Source organism: Rhamphochromis longiceps, linkage group LG23 (genome assembly GCF_057381845.1).
Source record: "Rhamphochromis longiceps isolate RC_006_pf linkage group LG23, R_longiceps_female_GT1.1, whole genome shotgun sequence".
In the NCBI taxonomy this organism is placed as follows: domain Eukaryota; kingdom Metazoa; phylum Chordata; class Actinopteri; order Cichliformes; family Cichlidae; genus Rhamphochromis; species Rhamphochromis longiceps.
The window spans coordinates 34,605,435-34,621,261 of record NC_140578.1 but is presented as its reverse complement, the minus strand read 5'-3'; the positions used below and the strand labels follow the sequence as shown (position 1 = coordinate 34,621,261).

General features: G+C 41.6%; 2 protein-coding genes across 3 annotated transcripts in view; one reads left to right on the top strand and one right to left on the bottom strand.

The window, feature by feature from the left end:
• Positions 1 to 10,154, top strand: part of LOC146642461 (rho GTPase-activating protein 20-like) — a 41,393-nt gene extending 31,239 nt beyond the window's left edge. The window contains exons 13-17 of one of the 2 annotated variants that reach the window (XM_085397837.1): positions 1,856 to 1,968; positions 2,057 to 2,249; positions 2,998 to 3,112; positions 4,517 to 5,406; positions 8,005 to 10,154. In XM_085397837.1, coding sequence (XP_085253963.1) covers positions 1,856 to 1,968; positions 2,057 to 2,249; positions 2,998 to 3,112; positions 4,517 to 5,406; positions 8,005 to 8,787 — 2,094 coding nt within the window. In that variant the 3' untranslated portion in view covers positions 8,788 to 10,154. Of the gene's footprint in view, positions 1 to 1,855; positions 1,969 to 2,056; positions 2,250 to 2,997; positions 3,113 to 4,516; positions 5,422 to 8,004 lie in introns of both variants that reach the window. The other variant, XM_085397835.1, reaches the window with a different exon arrangement.
• A 272-nt stretch (positions 10,155 to 10,426) lies between these two features.
• LOC146642460 (adrenodoxin-like) lies at positions 10,427 to 15,708 on the bottom strand. The gene is made up of 4 exons (XM_085397844.1): positions 15,231 to 15,708; positions 12,139 to 12,263; positions 11,898 to 12,027; positions 10,427 to 11,391 (listed from the first exon to the last, which is right to left on the bottom strand). The coding sequence occupies exons 1-4, from the start codon at positions 15,353 to 15,355 to the stop codon at positions 11,283 to 11,285; spliced, it is 489 nt and encodes a 162-aa protein (XP_085253970.1). The 5' UTR covers positions 15,356 to 15,708; the 3' UTR covers positions 10,427 to 11,282.
• Between the last annotated feature and the right edge of the window lie 119 nt (positions 15,709 to 15,827).

Below are 15,827 nucleotides of genomic sequence, written 5' to 3'. Positions count from 1 at the left end.
CCACAATCAGAGAGAAAGAAAAAGAGAGAGAGTGCAGGACAGACAGACAGGTGACAGTCTCAGGTGTATACACTGCTACAAACAGGAGGATTTAGTGTTTGTGTTATTACGAGTGCTAAACAAGAAGAGTTCCCAGATGGTACAGTGGACACATGTGTGACTCCTCTGATTAAAGCATCTTTCTTTCAGCTTGACGAATGAACCGTCAGCTCGTTCAAACACACATTTAAGTCCGTTTGGCTCGACACCACCGAACAGAGGCAGCAATATAACATAGCTAACATTAACAGTGCAGTGAATCGTACTTGTGCCGTGATATTCAGGACTGCAAACCGAGCAGCATCACTGACTTTCAGCTTGTTGTGTTTGTGGATATATCACTGACTTTAATTATCCACAAAATCATCACATTCTCTGTAAGATTAAGGTCAGCTATTGTATTATTATATTTTAAAGGCTTTAAAAGCAAGTAAAAGCTGAACGTACAAACATCGCTAATGGCAAATAAGTTTGCCGACATGTGGCCAACAGTAATGTTTTAATGTTCTTCATTATTAAACATTTGCACATAAATAAGTGACATAATATTCAGTACTTGGGGCGACCGTGGCTCAGGGGGTTGGGAATCGCATCTGTAACCGGAAGGTCGTCGGTTCGATCCCTGGGCTCTCTGTCCAGGTCGTTGTGTCCTTGGGCAAGACACTTTACCCTACTTGCCTACTGGTGTTGGCCAGAGGGGCCGATGGCGCGATATGGCAGCCTCGCTTCTGTCAGTCTGCCCCAGGGCAGCTGTGGCTACAACCATAGCTTGCCTCCACCAGTGTATGAATGTGAGAGTGAATGAATAGTGGCATTGTAAAGCGCTTTGGGTGCCTTGAAAAGCGCTATATAAATCCAATCCATTATTATTATTATTATTATTAGTACTTACTTTTCACAGTTTACTCTTCGGCCGCTCCACAAAATTATCCACACCGACTGCCGCGCTATGAATTGTGGAATATGTTGGGCCACGAAGTCTACACTGCCACAGCCTTAAAATTCAGGGAAATGAAGGACGCATTTGAGGGCCGCATTTCGAGCAGCCTTTGAACTGGGACAGCCTTCGGCGCGCCACTGTGACGTAATCGGCCTTAAAATGAGGCCTTTAAGGCTGCAGACCCTGAATTGGGATACAGCCATGGAAAAGTTGCAGGACACCAACCCTCGAGGGTTTAGGGTGATACAGGTAGATATGTATCCACAAGATCAGAATAAAATGTCATTATGTTTTTTTGCATCAGGGTGTATTGCAATTTTCTTAAATTGCCCTTTTTTTATTGATTTTTTTTTTTTTTAAAGGGTTTTGAAACTGTTTGCTGTGAGTTTGTTGTGTGGTAAGCTCCTTCTAAGTATATTCAGAGTGCATGGTTTTGGCCCTTGGAGATCCAAGTTTGACACTTCAGATCACTCCTCTTTTTGATCTAAAATGACCCAATTATTCGGTTGAGAAACAGGTTGTCGTGGATTGGATGTATGATCTGTATGAACTCTTCAGAACTGTAATCAGAATGTGTGATTATGTAATGTTATAAAGGCTTGAGCTCGTTAGTGCCAAATAACAACAGTCAACTTAAGAGGCTTTATGTTATAAAGACCCCACAATAATAAAGAGAAAACCCCAACAATCACAGGACCCATATGAGCAAGCACTTGGCGACAGTGGGAAGGAAGATCTCCATCTTAACAGGAAGAAACTCCGGCACAACCAGGCTCAGGGAGGAGCAAAAGGGTTTCTTATGTGGAACAAAAAATTGTTCCTTTCACGATTGATATGTTCTTTCTTCTTTTACTGTTGGTGCATGCTTGTCTTTAGGATTTCCTGCGCAGCATCCCGGGCAGCTTGTTGAGCTGTGAGCTCCATGAAGACTGGATGGAGGTGCTGGAAGAAGAGGAGGAGGAGGAGGAGCAGGTGCAAGATGTACAGAGGTAACATACAACACGCTCTGTACTGCTTGAACATTAATCACAGGAGCTAAAACACATTTTACACAATCACTGTTTTGTCTCCCTGAAGGATGATTTGCCGGCTGCCCAAAGAGAACGCACTCCTGCTACGCTACCTGCTGGCTGTTCTTCACGGTATCCAAGGCAATGCCCAGGAGAACCAAATGACTACTTTTAATCTGTCAGTGTGCATTGCTCCCAGCATGCTCTGGCCACCTGGAGTGCCGTGTAGCCCTGAGGTGGAGGGAGAAGGAACCAAGAAGGTGAGTGTGGAAGATCAACAGCATCACATCAGAATTTTTGTTAGCAAAGTTTTGCTAAATGAATGCAATTGTGCCATACTGAGTCTCTCCTCAAGGCCCTGTTCAAAACAATTTCTCTAAGGTGAAATATCAATTTAACAGCTTTGCAAATTGACCCAAACCTCAGACAGAGTTTGTCACTCCTATGATGACTTTGACTCGTAGGATCAGTGCAACATAATTAAATACATCAGTCTGGGCAGCTTCACAGTTCACTCACAAGGAAAACATTATTTTTACCTGCAGACAACAAAAACAGTGACAAAGAGCAGAGAAGTTGCCACTTCAGATCTGCTGGTCTGGGGGAAAATATCTTCCTAATGGAGACTAGGATAAATGAACCCACGTTCAAGTCTTTACTATGTTAGTTACAGAACGTATTAAGTTGATTAAACAGTCAACTGAAAGTTGTTTTTGTGTTAGTCAGAGCAGCATAACACTAAACACCTTCAAGGTTTTCTTACTGGAATGTCTGCTTCATAGAGGCTGAAAGCTCTCATTTCCAACCAGTTTGACTTCTTGTTTTTGGGACGGGAACGGAGCAAAGTCTGAGAAATGTTCCACATAGTATGAAGTTTTGTAACATCAAGTAGCTGCTCAGATAATTGGCTTACTGTAAATGCTTAAAGTGCTTTCACGCAGCCTTGAAGACTGGCATTCCGACCTATGTTACTACACTGGCTTAGTATCCACTTTTCTCTGCCTGTAGGTTTGTAAGTTGGTGAAGTTCATGATTGAACACTGTCAGGAGATTCTCAGAGAGGATCCCTCCTCCCTGTTCGGAGGGCCTCCACAGAGACTCAACAGTGAGGAGATGGGAACAGGTACCCAAACAAATGAGACAAATGTTTGCTCAAGGCTAAACTCTCACAAGTTGGAGAGCCTTTAATGAACTTTCTGTTATCTTTATGTCTAATTCATCACCCTGAATAATTGTGTTGCCACTGAATGCTTGAATGCTTGTTTAAAATGTCTACAGTCTACAGTAATTGGTAAGAGTGCTATTATTTGACGGATAAAGTGTGTCTAATGGCATTTGAATTGATACATTTATGCATTGTATACTCATACAAGTTCCTCATGACATAGACATGGTATAAATATTTAAAGAAGGAGTGCCGAGCCCATTTGAGGGAGTGTAAACCAGGTTATTTTGATGTAGCTACAATTTACAGATGTCCACTAAATGAATCAGCTACAGACAATCATCAAGTTACTGCTAAGAGGGATGTGCTATGTTCAAAAGATTATAACCAATTGTGGCCACAAGATGACAGTATTTCAAAGGATAGATGCAAACATCCTGAGAACCAAGCAGAGTTCTGTTTGAGAAGAAAGGAGATAAACTGCTTTCACTTAGTACTTTTTAATTGAGGTCTATCTTTAGATTTCACTGGACAAGCACTAATTGCCTTGCTTGCCCAAAATAAATGCTACTTGATCAGGTAGACCAATATATTTATTCAAAGAAGAGTTACTTCATTACAAATGAGTCTGCTAATATAAACCTGAAATCTGTGTTTAAGAGCATACCTGTCAGCACACAGTGCTCTTGTGTTGGTTTTACTGCATGCCATGTGAGTCTACAGGTATTTATTAAAGTCAAAGAAAAGAAACAGACCCTAAAACCCTAAACAATGTATTGTAGCATTATCTAGCACTTTTAATCCGAATTCCATTAACAGCTGTATTTTAAAAGCTGTTTCGGTGTGTAATGTTATTTATTTTATGATCAAATACTAAAGATTTTTGTACAAAGTACATGGAAGTGCTTTGTGATGTTGCTAACCGTTGTGTGCACAGTGTTGAATAACAACATGAAGATGCTTTTGTGAGAGGCTCACAAAGGTTTTAAGTTAGGCTAGTAACGTTGTATCTTTGTGTCTTATATTCAGCAAATATTACTCTCCTCCCTCTGTAGCTCTCACGAACTTTTGTTCTGTTTCAAGAAGTATATTCCAGTTTCACTGAGGAGTGCAAGTACAGATTTGGTAAATTAAGGTGAATTAAGATAAAGGTGAACAAATGTCTTCACAGACAGTCAAGAACAAAGGACTTTGTGGTTTCTATAAAGGTCTTAGAAAACAAAAACATCACTGCATAGAGTATTTAACAATATTGTTTATGCTTCTTGTTTTCCACCCACCTACATACATCTCTTATAGTGTGTCCTCCTTCTCTTTTCTTCTTCTTATCCAATTATCCATAATTTTCCTGGGGATTATCAGAATCATGGATTTACCCTCTGACTGATTCATCCTATGACAGTCTCGAGAATGAGTTAGACAACAGCAGTGGTGGCTCACCAGGCCTTTGCAACAGAAGGTGCCTCCAGCCTAAACCCCTACAAGGCAGCTTGGACTCCATCCTCACATTCAGTGATTACGACCAGGATACTGCACCAGAACCAGGTCTCAATCCACTGGGAAGACACAGAAGACAGGAACTAGACCTCTCCAGCCCCAGGCAGGATGCAGCAACTGTGGACACCTCTTCCACCCTGGAGTCGCTGTCCCTAGAGGGTCGGAACATGCAGCGGCGGCGTTCAGAACCAGCTATAGCATATGTGGCCAAGTTTCGGCCATGCGCATCAGCCAGCACAGATGGTGTCACTGGTGAGGATGAAGACGGTGAGGAAGAGCTTTCCAAGGAGCCTAGCAACCACACAGTCACCAGAATGTACTCCAGAGTTCAAAATAGGAGGTATGGAGGTGAGTCTGGGTTGGAAGCCAGCTCCTCCAGCCTCTCATCCACCCCCACCTCCCCTGCACCAACCCGCTCCTCCCCTGATTCTCTAGACTCCCTAAGTGGTGACCAGACCTGGGCAACCAGAAGGGGCCTTTACCCAAAAAAGACGTATCTGCCATCCAACTCCTCCTCTGGATCTCTTTCCACCTCTGTCCCTTCTACACCCCTCACCATCAGCTCTGTACTGGCCTCCACTGAACATGCAGAGCAGGAGATTTGCCCCAAAAATTCCCCACCCAAAGAACCCGTCAGCTGGGGGACATTAATGGGCTGTAGGGGTCTCCACCCAAATTCATGGCTGAAGAAAGACCGGAGACTTTCACTCACCCAACAAGACAACTTGGAGAAGCAAGAAGAGGACAAGACTGCAGTAAGTGAAGCAGTGGTATGTGATGTTTTTATGTAAAACCACAGTTTGGGTGTAAAATCATTCAAATCCACATTTTCATCCCATATCATATTCAAAACAAAACATTTAAATGCAGTCCCATTTAAATGTTGTGTTCAATCATATGCCTTTGTTTTGAATTGCTTTTGGTCAGTGACATTTGACCTCTTCCAGTGGATTACAGTTCCTTATCCTCTTCCAGTAGTTGACCAGGGAACCTTTGTGTTCAAGTCACACACCCTTCCTTTCCTACCAGAATTTCAAAATGAATTTATGCAATCAAAAAATGTGAAGAATCAACCCGTGTGATTTAATGTCCTAAAAATCTTTCTGGATATTAAACATAGTTTAACATAAGTGGGGGTTTTTTTTTAAACATAGTTTGTTAAAGAGGTAGTGAATGAAGTTCCGGCTGTACTTTGTACCTTTAAATGTATCCAGGCAAATCATTAAGATCTTGCTCTCTCATTTGAAATGTGGCCTCTAATTAGGAATGTTTCTTGAGGGAAAAAGATCTAAAAACATCTACGCCCACTGTTTAACTGCTACCCCAGAAGGTATTGTGTAATGCACTGCAACAACACACCACCAGAGGGCAGTATCAACCAGATGCTGTTAGTGAGCTGTGAAACATGGCAATAGCAAGTATTTTGACTTTAGTTCTGCTGTGTGGACTGCTTGCCTGTAAAAAGTTGTGATTAAGGAAGGTAACACTTTAAAAAATGGATCCTCATTTCAAGTTTCATGTCTTTATCCTGTTTTCCTTCTCTTACCCCAACCGGTCACAGCGGATGGCCCCGCCCTTCCCTGAGCCTGGTTCTGCCGGAGGTTTCTTCCTGTTAAAAGGGAGTTTTTCCTTCCCACTGTCGCCAAAGTGCTTGCTCATAGGGGGTCATATGATTGTTGGGTTTTCTCTGTTGCATTATTATAGGGTCTACCTTACAATACAAAGCACCTTGAACCAACTGTTGTTGTGATTTGGTGCTGTATAAATAAAATTTAATTGAATGGAATTGAAGTTTCGATCCAGAGAACCAAAGCCAAGTATATGCTTACCATTAGCAGCACTAGCACTAGCAGTTTAGTTATTTGTTCTGACAACCCTACAGTAGGAGTGTCAAACAATTAGGCACTTTTGTGGAGGACAAAAGGTTTAAACTTGTCCAGGCCTTAAACCTCACGTGTGTTCTCCCTAATAAATGCATAAAAATAAGGCTTTTATGAAAACACTGAATACAAAATTGCTTTCTTGAAAATGTAGAGTTCTGTACTGAATGTTATATAAAATAAACTATATGCAAAGTGTCTTTGAATGGCAGAGATGCAGAAATGTCTGCATGTAGCACAGAGCCATGGCACATCACAAGCAAGCACAAGCAGAAATCTTGGACTTATAATTTATGAACATTCATACTACACAAAGTCATTAAGCAATAAACAATTAAATGACAGAAAAGTTTCTGTTTTTCACCTTCTACTATAGAAACGTCTGGGTTTTTTTTATGACTACAGTTAAAAAAATAACAAGACAAAAAAAACTGGACAGTCTGGGCGATCAGCTAAGAGAACCTTTTCTGTAATTTTACACATTTAATTCTTACAATTTAAGTCCAAATAGTTATGCTGACAGGTCTTCCTTTCTGACAGCAGCTTTCTCTTTATGATGCAGAAAAACAGTTAAATATGTGACTTCTTTACACTGACAGAAAGCAGCGTTTCAGTTGTCCGGCCCACTTAAGATCAAAGCGGGCTGTATGTGGCCCACCATGTAAACGTCTCACACCACTGACCTACAGGCAACCATTCACTTTGTCCAAAACCTTTTTGGGGGAGCTGTTTTGTGTGACAGGTGGCAGCTTAATACAAAAATGAAGTGCTGTATTACACTGGTGACATGAATGAGACAAACTAGTGTTTCTGGTGCCAGATAGCTGGAACATTTATTTGGATAACACCTCACCTAGCCTAGACTTTATCCTCTGCTGAACTTTATCCGAACACCACTGACACCCCTGATGTGTGGACCACTTTTGAATTGTGGTTAAAGGCTATAAAACTCCACACAGCTTGATGTTCCTGTGACTAAAGTTTAACGTGCACCCTTCAAACCTGAGACCGCTGGAGCGGTTAATTTTCAGTAAACCAATATGAATTATTACTCTGGATGAATGGATACTGCTTGTGTCCTTTTCAAGTTATTGCAGTGACTGTTGTGGGTTTTTCTTTCTATAATGGAAAGTTACCAACAGTTTTGTCCACGTCAAGGTTTGCCATAATTCAGTTCAATTTTATTTATATCCCTGTTGTATTGCATTATTACGAGTATTGATAATATTAGAAACTTTTTTGGACTGTTTGACCTAAAGCTGACCAAGTAACAGATGGAAGCAATATTCCCTCAGAAACTTGCCTGAACCAGCTCCCCTTACTGTATAAAGACTGTAAGATGGAGTTAGAAGAGCCTGAATGATGAATAGATGAACCTTAGAGGTTAGATTCTCTGGACTACATTAGCTCTCAAAGCTCAAGAACTAAAACTTCCAACAGTTGTTTATGTGATCTACCTTTGTCTCCACCCAGGGAGGGCCTTCTGATAAGTCGCTCACACCTGGGAAACCAGAAAAAGGAAAAGCAGGTGAGAAAGGAGCTGCAAACCTGATCTCAGGCAGCCAAACCAAACCCAGAACATCCTGTAGACCTCCCAAAGATGCAGGTGGAGCAGGAGGGAGCCATGTGAAGGGAAAAGCAGGGCTCCTCAAGCAGGACTCCTCCAGTCCCCCTTCACACTATCACTCTACAGGAAACCTCCAGTTCCCTAAATCTGCCTGGTTCCATTCCCCAGAGGCCCCAATAACTTTAAGACAGAAAAATCCCAGGAGTGATACCAGCGCCCAGAAGTGTGCTGTGCAAAGTGATGTGACTGAACAGAAGCAGCCATTGCCGTCTGTGTTTTACAAGCACGGGGGGCCATCACTGTCCCTATTCAAGCGACCCAAGTCTCAATCCACAGAGCAGGACCACAACGCCCGGCTATATCAGCGCCGCGGCTCCGAACCGGGACGTCAAGTTGTGGACCGAGCCGCCACCTTCACCCGGGCAAGGTTGCCCAGTGACCCGGGGTTGAAAGTGTCCGGGGTGGATTCACAAGGAGGCACATCAGAGGCCCGTTACTGCCTCTCCCCCTGTGCCACCAAAGCAGTGCGGGACTACTTCTCCTCTCACCCCCAAAGCAATCCCCAGAGCAGCCACCAGGTGGCGCTTGCCCTGGTGGAGGGCCGCAGGGAGTTGGTGAAGAGATGCAGCGATCCCACAGCAGAGCCAGACTTTGACCAGCTCCTGTTTGCTGAAGAATCCTACGTTTGATGAGTTGGTGAAAACAAACTGAAGTACAGCATCGCTCCAACAAGTGGAACAAACAGAGCATTTCAGTTTCAGCACAGTGGTCGTATCATAACCTTAAAATGAACTCCGTCATCACACACTAAGGCTTTGGTGTCACTGGGAGCATTTTGCTATCTGGAACACCACATGAAATGTAATCTGTTGGCTAAGGTGGACATGGAGCAAAAAGTAAAAGTGTGTTTGAGTTTTTGCTTAGTGCTTAATGCCAATAAAGTAAAGTGAATCTCCCCCTAACCCTTTGCTTAAATGTCCTAAAGGCTGGGTTTACACATGCAAAAAGTGTTCTAATGTATAACCAATAAGCTCAAATAACATTCATTCTGATCAAAGCAGAAAAATTTGTCTTGATTTTTTTTTATTTTTTCCAATGTACATCAGGCCAAAGTTAAAACCTGCCAATCTAAAACACACCTGGCATTGCCTTCTTCATAATGAACAAAGACTCACTCAGAGAAATGCCTTCTGGTTAACTGCAGCTCAGAAAAACTGTGTTGTTTTGGTTCAAGTCCCACCCAAGCAGCCTAAACAGATTATGGGCAACATGCAGTATTTGGTATCACATGTTACTTCAACCACAGTTTTGCAGAAAGCAGGTGGTACAATCATGTTTATTGAAATTAATAGTCATATTATAAATAGTGTAAATGCAGCCTGGGTACACACTGTGACTTTGCCTCTACGTTTTAATAGTCTGGTTCTGAACTACAGCTCAGTCTGTGTGTTGATCGGTAGTTTGGCTTCAGCTCAGTTGTTTACAATACTCAGAAGTATCGTAAATGTGTAGGTAGACTAGTTTGTGACATGTTGGAAAGGTATAAAAGCATGACATCATTCAGTATATTTAAACAAACCGTACGTGTATATCCTGTATATGTGAAGAATGCTCCCCAGAAATCAAGCATTGCTCGGGATCATGTCGACTGTTAGCAGCTTAACTATTTTCCAGCGTTAATGCTTTTTAGTGAACAGATGTAGTGTTTGGATAAATATTAACATGGAGACGTTTCTGATTACAGTCAGCTGAGCAGTTCATTTCTAATGCTTCTTGGCATTAACACTCACATCAGCCTGCTGTGATACTGACGACTGCAGCAGCAACATTTAGAGCTTCTTGTTTTGTTTTTGTTGCCAACAATGCTGTTCACATAAGCCTGTACTGATTGAAATTAATCATGTTTTATGAGCTTTACATCTTATGCAGCTTAAAACACCGAAACAGGCCACAGGACTGTTGCTTCCTAATATTGTCTACTGCCTCCTTGTTATATATGTACATGTATTTATACGCTGTCACTATACTTTTGCATATGCAAATAAAATGAGCTGAAATTAATTGTGTGCTTACTGCTTTAATTTGGGGAGATTTCATGGGAATGGATCCCTTTGTCCTTTTTTCTTTGTACAAACAGCACATTTAACGTGACATTAAAGAACCAACAGTTCAGCACGCTGTTAGAAAGAGGAAGTTTTATTATTTTTCTTTCATTGTTTAACGCAGATGGTTGTGTGTACACAAACAAGATGAAATTGTTAAGGTTACATGAAGAATCTGATCAAAAATAACAAACATTTTTCAGGGGACAGCAGAAGAAATCTGTAAGGTGTTGAACTTCTTGTTGTTCAATACATGAACATTTCAGTGAGGCGTACCACCTTTTCCTTCAGCCTTGTTGAGTCGACATTTATGGAAGTCCAAAAATACCAAAATCAAAAAGTTCCGAAAAAAAAAAAAAAAATTCCAGTAAATGCAACAAAACTATTAAAGTGTTTAGAAAAACTGACAAAATTGGCATAATTTTTTTTTTTTTTTTTTAAATACCTGACACTTTGAACTGAAATCAGTCAAAGTGTGATATGGGAGGTTTATGATTCTACATGATTTTACATACCAAGTCACATTTCTTTTGGCAGTTTGGGTCCTCCGCCAACATGACTAACTGTTCATGTGAGGAAGTGTGTACATTTCCAGAAGGTCCAGCTCTGTGCTGAGATATAAACGTGAGCTCACATTGTAAATTTAGTCACAATTAGGAAGTTGGGCAGGAAGAAAAGGTACAACAAGTAAGTAACGTTTTTATTTTTTTTTTTCCCCAGGCAGTGATTCAAATAAACAGAACAGACAGCAGTTTATATCTCATAAATATTTTGATTCCACACTAAGGGCTGCAGGTTTCTCCTGTAAGCCGAGCATTACAGCCTTGTTAGTCTAAAAAATCTTGCGTACTGCAGGTTTACATTCTATAAAAAAATTAATTTGAAAGTCAAAGTTGCATACTTGAGCTTCCTGGTTTTTGAGAGCTCACTTTAGTAGGCTATGACTTTATTATTAAAAGAAAGTGGGAAAGAGTTCTATGGCAGCCCACAGCAGTACTGACAGATTCCACCTACCATCGTCTCTGTGCGCATGTGTTGTACCCTCACTTTCTACACTCATGTTCTCAGCCACATGTTTCCTGTTAAGATGATCCATCTTTGGTCTGTCGGATGTCGGCTACACTCTCTGGAACCCTGGCTACCATTCCCTCCAGAGACTTCGTCAAGCAGATCTGGCAACCCAGACGAGATCTGCAAAGGGGAGGGGAGATGAGAAGCATGTTAAATTCAAGTCTGATGAAGGATGCTTCTCATTTTTAGACAGCCATGAATGTGCCATTTGCTTTGAAACTGAAAGCTGCTTTAACAACAGTGTCCAACATTGTTTGCAAATAAAGCTGATATCCCAAGTGAAAGAAAGCTCTCATGTTTAGTCCTTTGTCTCTCAATGATTAACTGATCAGCCCTGACAAATCCACCAGAACTGATTCTTCTGCATCAGCCAGGCTGTAGGACTACTGTGATAAAAGCTTCAGCCTCTAATCATTTATCCAATCACTTGCCTTCAATTAACACAAAAAGAAAGAATGAATCACACAAAAGCTGACATAGCCAAGATCCACGTTCTCCAAACACTATTTAAAACATGGCCTTGCAGTTATATAAGCAGAGTGTCGATAAACTATCACATCAATTAAAATCAGTGTAATGACAGTTTAGCACAGTGGCCTTGTGAGTGTTCACGTGTGCTTCCTTACGTGTCAGTCAGGCCGTAGGCTAAGTCTAGCATGTCCATTTCCTCGTCTGTGATGGGCCCCAGCTTCTTATACATCTCCTCATCAAAGATCAGATGGCATGTGGAGCACGCCAGTGTTCCCTCGCACGCTCCTACAACACACACACACCTTTAGAACTCCACACAATGGATGAGAAGTAGCTCACGCACATACATGCAGCTCTCTGATAAGTCCAGGCCTGTGAAACTCGCTCTGTGCGTACCAAAACCATCAAAGTCGAGGTCTTCATTGATGACAACGTCTAGCAGAGAATCTCCAGGCAATCCCTTCACTGTGATCTTCTCCCCGTCTCGGTTGATGAAGTTGATCGTCACCTTGTTGTCCGATCTGAGACAAAAAAAACCATGACCTTAGTTTGATTGACAGGAACACTGGAACCCAACTGTTGGACTGATAAACTTACAGGTTTTACGTATTTTACGTACGTTATCCAGTTTCCCCTACATAGCACTGCACAGTCCAACTGCCAGAGGTCACTGCCCTCTGGTGGCCACTACTGATAGTTACATTCAAGTCAAAAGATGCCTCAGTGCCCTAAAGAGAACATCTACTGTTCCTTATTTTCTGTCATATACTGTTACTGTGGTGGAGACTCATATTATGACCAACAGCTACAGATAATGAGATCCCTAAAATTTCATCTCATGTAAACTGCATCATACAAGCTCCGCCCACCTGCATCCTAAAGAATAAGAGTAAAGAAACACACACAAAGAGATCATGAACTTGTTTAACCATCCATCCTTCTCTGGTTATCATTGTCAGGGTTGCGGGGTCTATCCCATGATATCCAATATTTAACTACATTTACAGCATAAGGCCACAATGAAGGAACAGCAGGGACCTAAAAATAACACGTACAAATGAATTTTCCTGTCTATCACTCTAAGAGAAAACTACAGCACAAACTTTGCCAAGTCCCAAGTTTTAGTCTAAAAACTGATACCGGATGCCAACACTGAGGTCAACCTATTATGCTAATTTCTAAACTTATAATTTCATTATTCGATAATGAGTAATTACTCATCATTTACATTATACTGGTCCATAGTGAAGCTCATTAAGTCATCCTGAAATAAGCTTGTCTAGCTCTCTTTAACCACCTTTCTTCTGCATGGTGGGGGGTATATGTGTGCTGTGCACTGAAGACTTGTGTGCATGAAATCAGCACTTTTATTCTCTGCTATTTACAATCAATTCCATTTTATTTATATATCACCAAAACACAGTAACAGTTTCCTCAAGGTTATATAGTAAAGACCCTAAAATAATACAGAAAACCCCAACAATCAGACGACCCCCTATGAGCAAGCAGTTGGTGACAGTAGGAAGTAGGAGGCTGAGGGAGGGCGGCCATCTGCTGCAACCAATCTAATTACAGTTCTGTGTAAAAGTCTTAAGCTACCCTCCATGTTTATTTTATTTTGCTTCCAAGGAGCCAGACTTGTCATTTTCACAGCAGTTCTTCAGATTTTCTGAAGGTCTTTCAAAGTTTGCTTTGGCTGCTCTCTCACTCATTTTCAGTCCAGACCTTGTAACTGACACAGGACCTGATAGATGGACCTTCATCCATCTACTGTCCAATGAAGCCTCATCACAAAAGCTCTCAGTGTAAATGTGGCTGTCACAAAGAAGCCGTTCTTAAGGAAGAGACAGGGAGAAAAGACTGGGGTACTTCAAGTTACACAAGAACCTGAGTGAAAAATCAATAAATCAGTACACCCATTTCTCATATTCCTACAATTTTTTTAAATGACAGATAGCTTAATGCTTTTATTTTGTTGCAATTAAATTCCCAACATCATACCAATTTCTCCCTTCATGCTTCTCTTCGGGAGGTGAAGTGTGGGTTAATTTAGGTTAAGATCTGGTTAAAGTCCTCTCTTAATAAAGGACTTCTCCAGATTAGCTCTCTGTAAACTGGCAAACAATAACTTTTTGTAGACTTCTGCTCGTTCTGCAAATTCCATTCAGGCTTTCAGATTTTTACAGCTGATGAGTGCAAATTGCAGTATGACCTCTCGCTGTTCTCCAAGCCTTATTGTTGCCATCCTTGGACAAGCCAATCCATGTAATACATGTAGCTCAGTGCAAGAGGTTTCATTCCTTTTCAGGATGTTCTGTACTGACATAGTGGCTGTGCCCAGTGTGTCTGAAAATCCTGTGATGGACTTTCCTGCTTTTAAATGGCCCTGCTGTTTTGACACTTTTGAGGATGGATGGATGGATGGATATGGCACAAATATATAAAATGCAATCGATCGCTTTACTTTCTAAAATTTCCCATTTATAAGTCCTTTATGGTCTGAGATTTCAAGGAAAGTGCATGTCAGGTTACAATGTAGTTTCAGAGGGGTTTGGGGTAATGACGTACCTACGACATAGATTTAACGCACAAGCCCCCTATAATCCGCTTTAAAAACAAAACCTTGTTCATGCTCTTTCCTGAAAGGGCCCTGCACTGCACGACCTCTCAGGACAAACACACTCGCACTTGGCATCAATCACGTTAAACTGGTTAGTTAAGGGAGGGCGACGTGAGGACACAAGGACAGTGTCAGTCAGTTTAAGGCAAGCCTGGAGAAAAAAAAAAAAACCTTCAACCTAAGCACAAGGTCAACAGTCATGGTGCGCTCCAACAGGGTGGCTGGCACTGGGAAGTCCAGCTGTGGTAAGAGCCTTGTACCTGAGTGGGAAGATGGCTCACTTTCACCTTGGGGACACGTGAGGCTTCAGCCTGCTCCTAAGAACATCAGCTGCACACGTGTGGTGTTCTTAATCACTTTGACTTCAAGCACCACTTTTTCTAGGAACTAATATTAAGACTCATCTTGCCTCATCAACCCAATTACACACTCACATATATTTTACTACACATTTCGCCCCTCAGTATTTCAACACATATTGGAATATTGGCACATTTAAGTTGCAAATTAGTTCTCCTGAGACCTAAAAGCACGTAGACTTTCCTCTCCTTTGCTTTCTCCCCGCTTGTCCATTTAAACTGACTTAAAGTAAATGGCCCACCGCTAGGCTGGAATTTAAGTGTTTCTGCTTTGTCGTTTTGAAAAACAACATGAGCCTAGTTTCAAATGTTTTGAAACAGCACGACACAAAACACCCTGCTCTGTGAAAGGGACATTCTTTTCTACATGATTTTGCATGCCAGGAATGCGCTGGAAAGAAGAGCCCCAATAAATTGCACATTTTTTGACTGGAGTTTGGCGTGCGGCTCAATCCATCACCAGGTTAGGGAGTCCTGTTAATAGTAGGTGTTTTAGTAAAATAACCTACCTGAGAGGCTGAGTGCCGATGGAAAAACTCCTTTGTTTCGTAGGCCAGGTTACTGCCGACGCCTTCCTCGAATATTCACGTAGACTATTCTGAACCAGCCGTCTTAACGTTGTTACCAAAGCCATTTGAAGCACAAAAATGAAGCTGGAAAAATAGCGGAGAGGATTTACGAGCTGCGAATGGCAGACACCTGTCGAGCGCGTAACTTCTCAGCAGAGACCTAAAGAAGTTTGACTGAACCGATCGAGCAGGCTAGTGGGGCTAGCTTGTTTTAGCTGCAAAAAGTCACTCTGTCACTGTCATTGCATAACGTGAAACATATGGCAACTGCTTGTTGTCTAAGACCCCAAATCAATCACCTGACAACGCAGTGGAGCACCAATGATACTCCACAACAAAACACAAAGTTGACAGATAACTATCAACACCGCCCAGGGTTATGCAGTCAAATCGCAAACATGACTCTCTGTGTGTAGTTCCTGACAAAGATCAATCAGGCACAGTACAACTTCCTGCCATGTCGTCAAAATAAAAGTTTTAGCTACTAACATATTGTGTCCATCTATGGATAATAATTTGATACCCACAGTTTAAAAT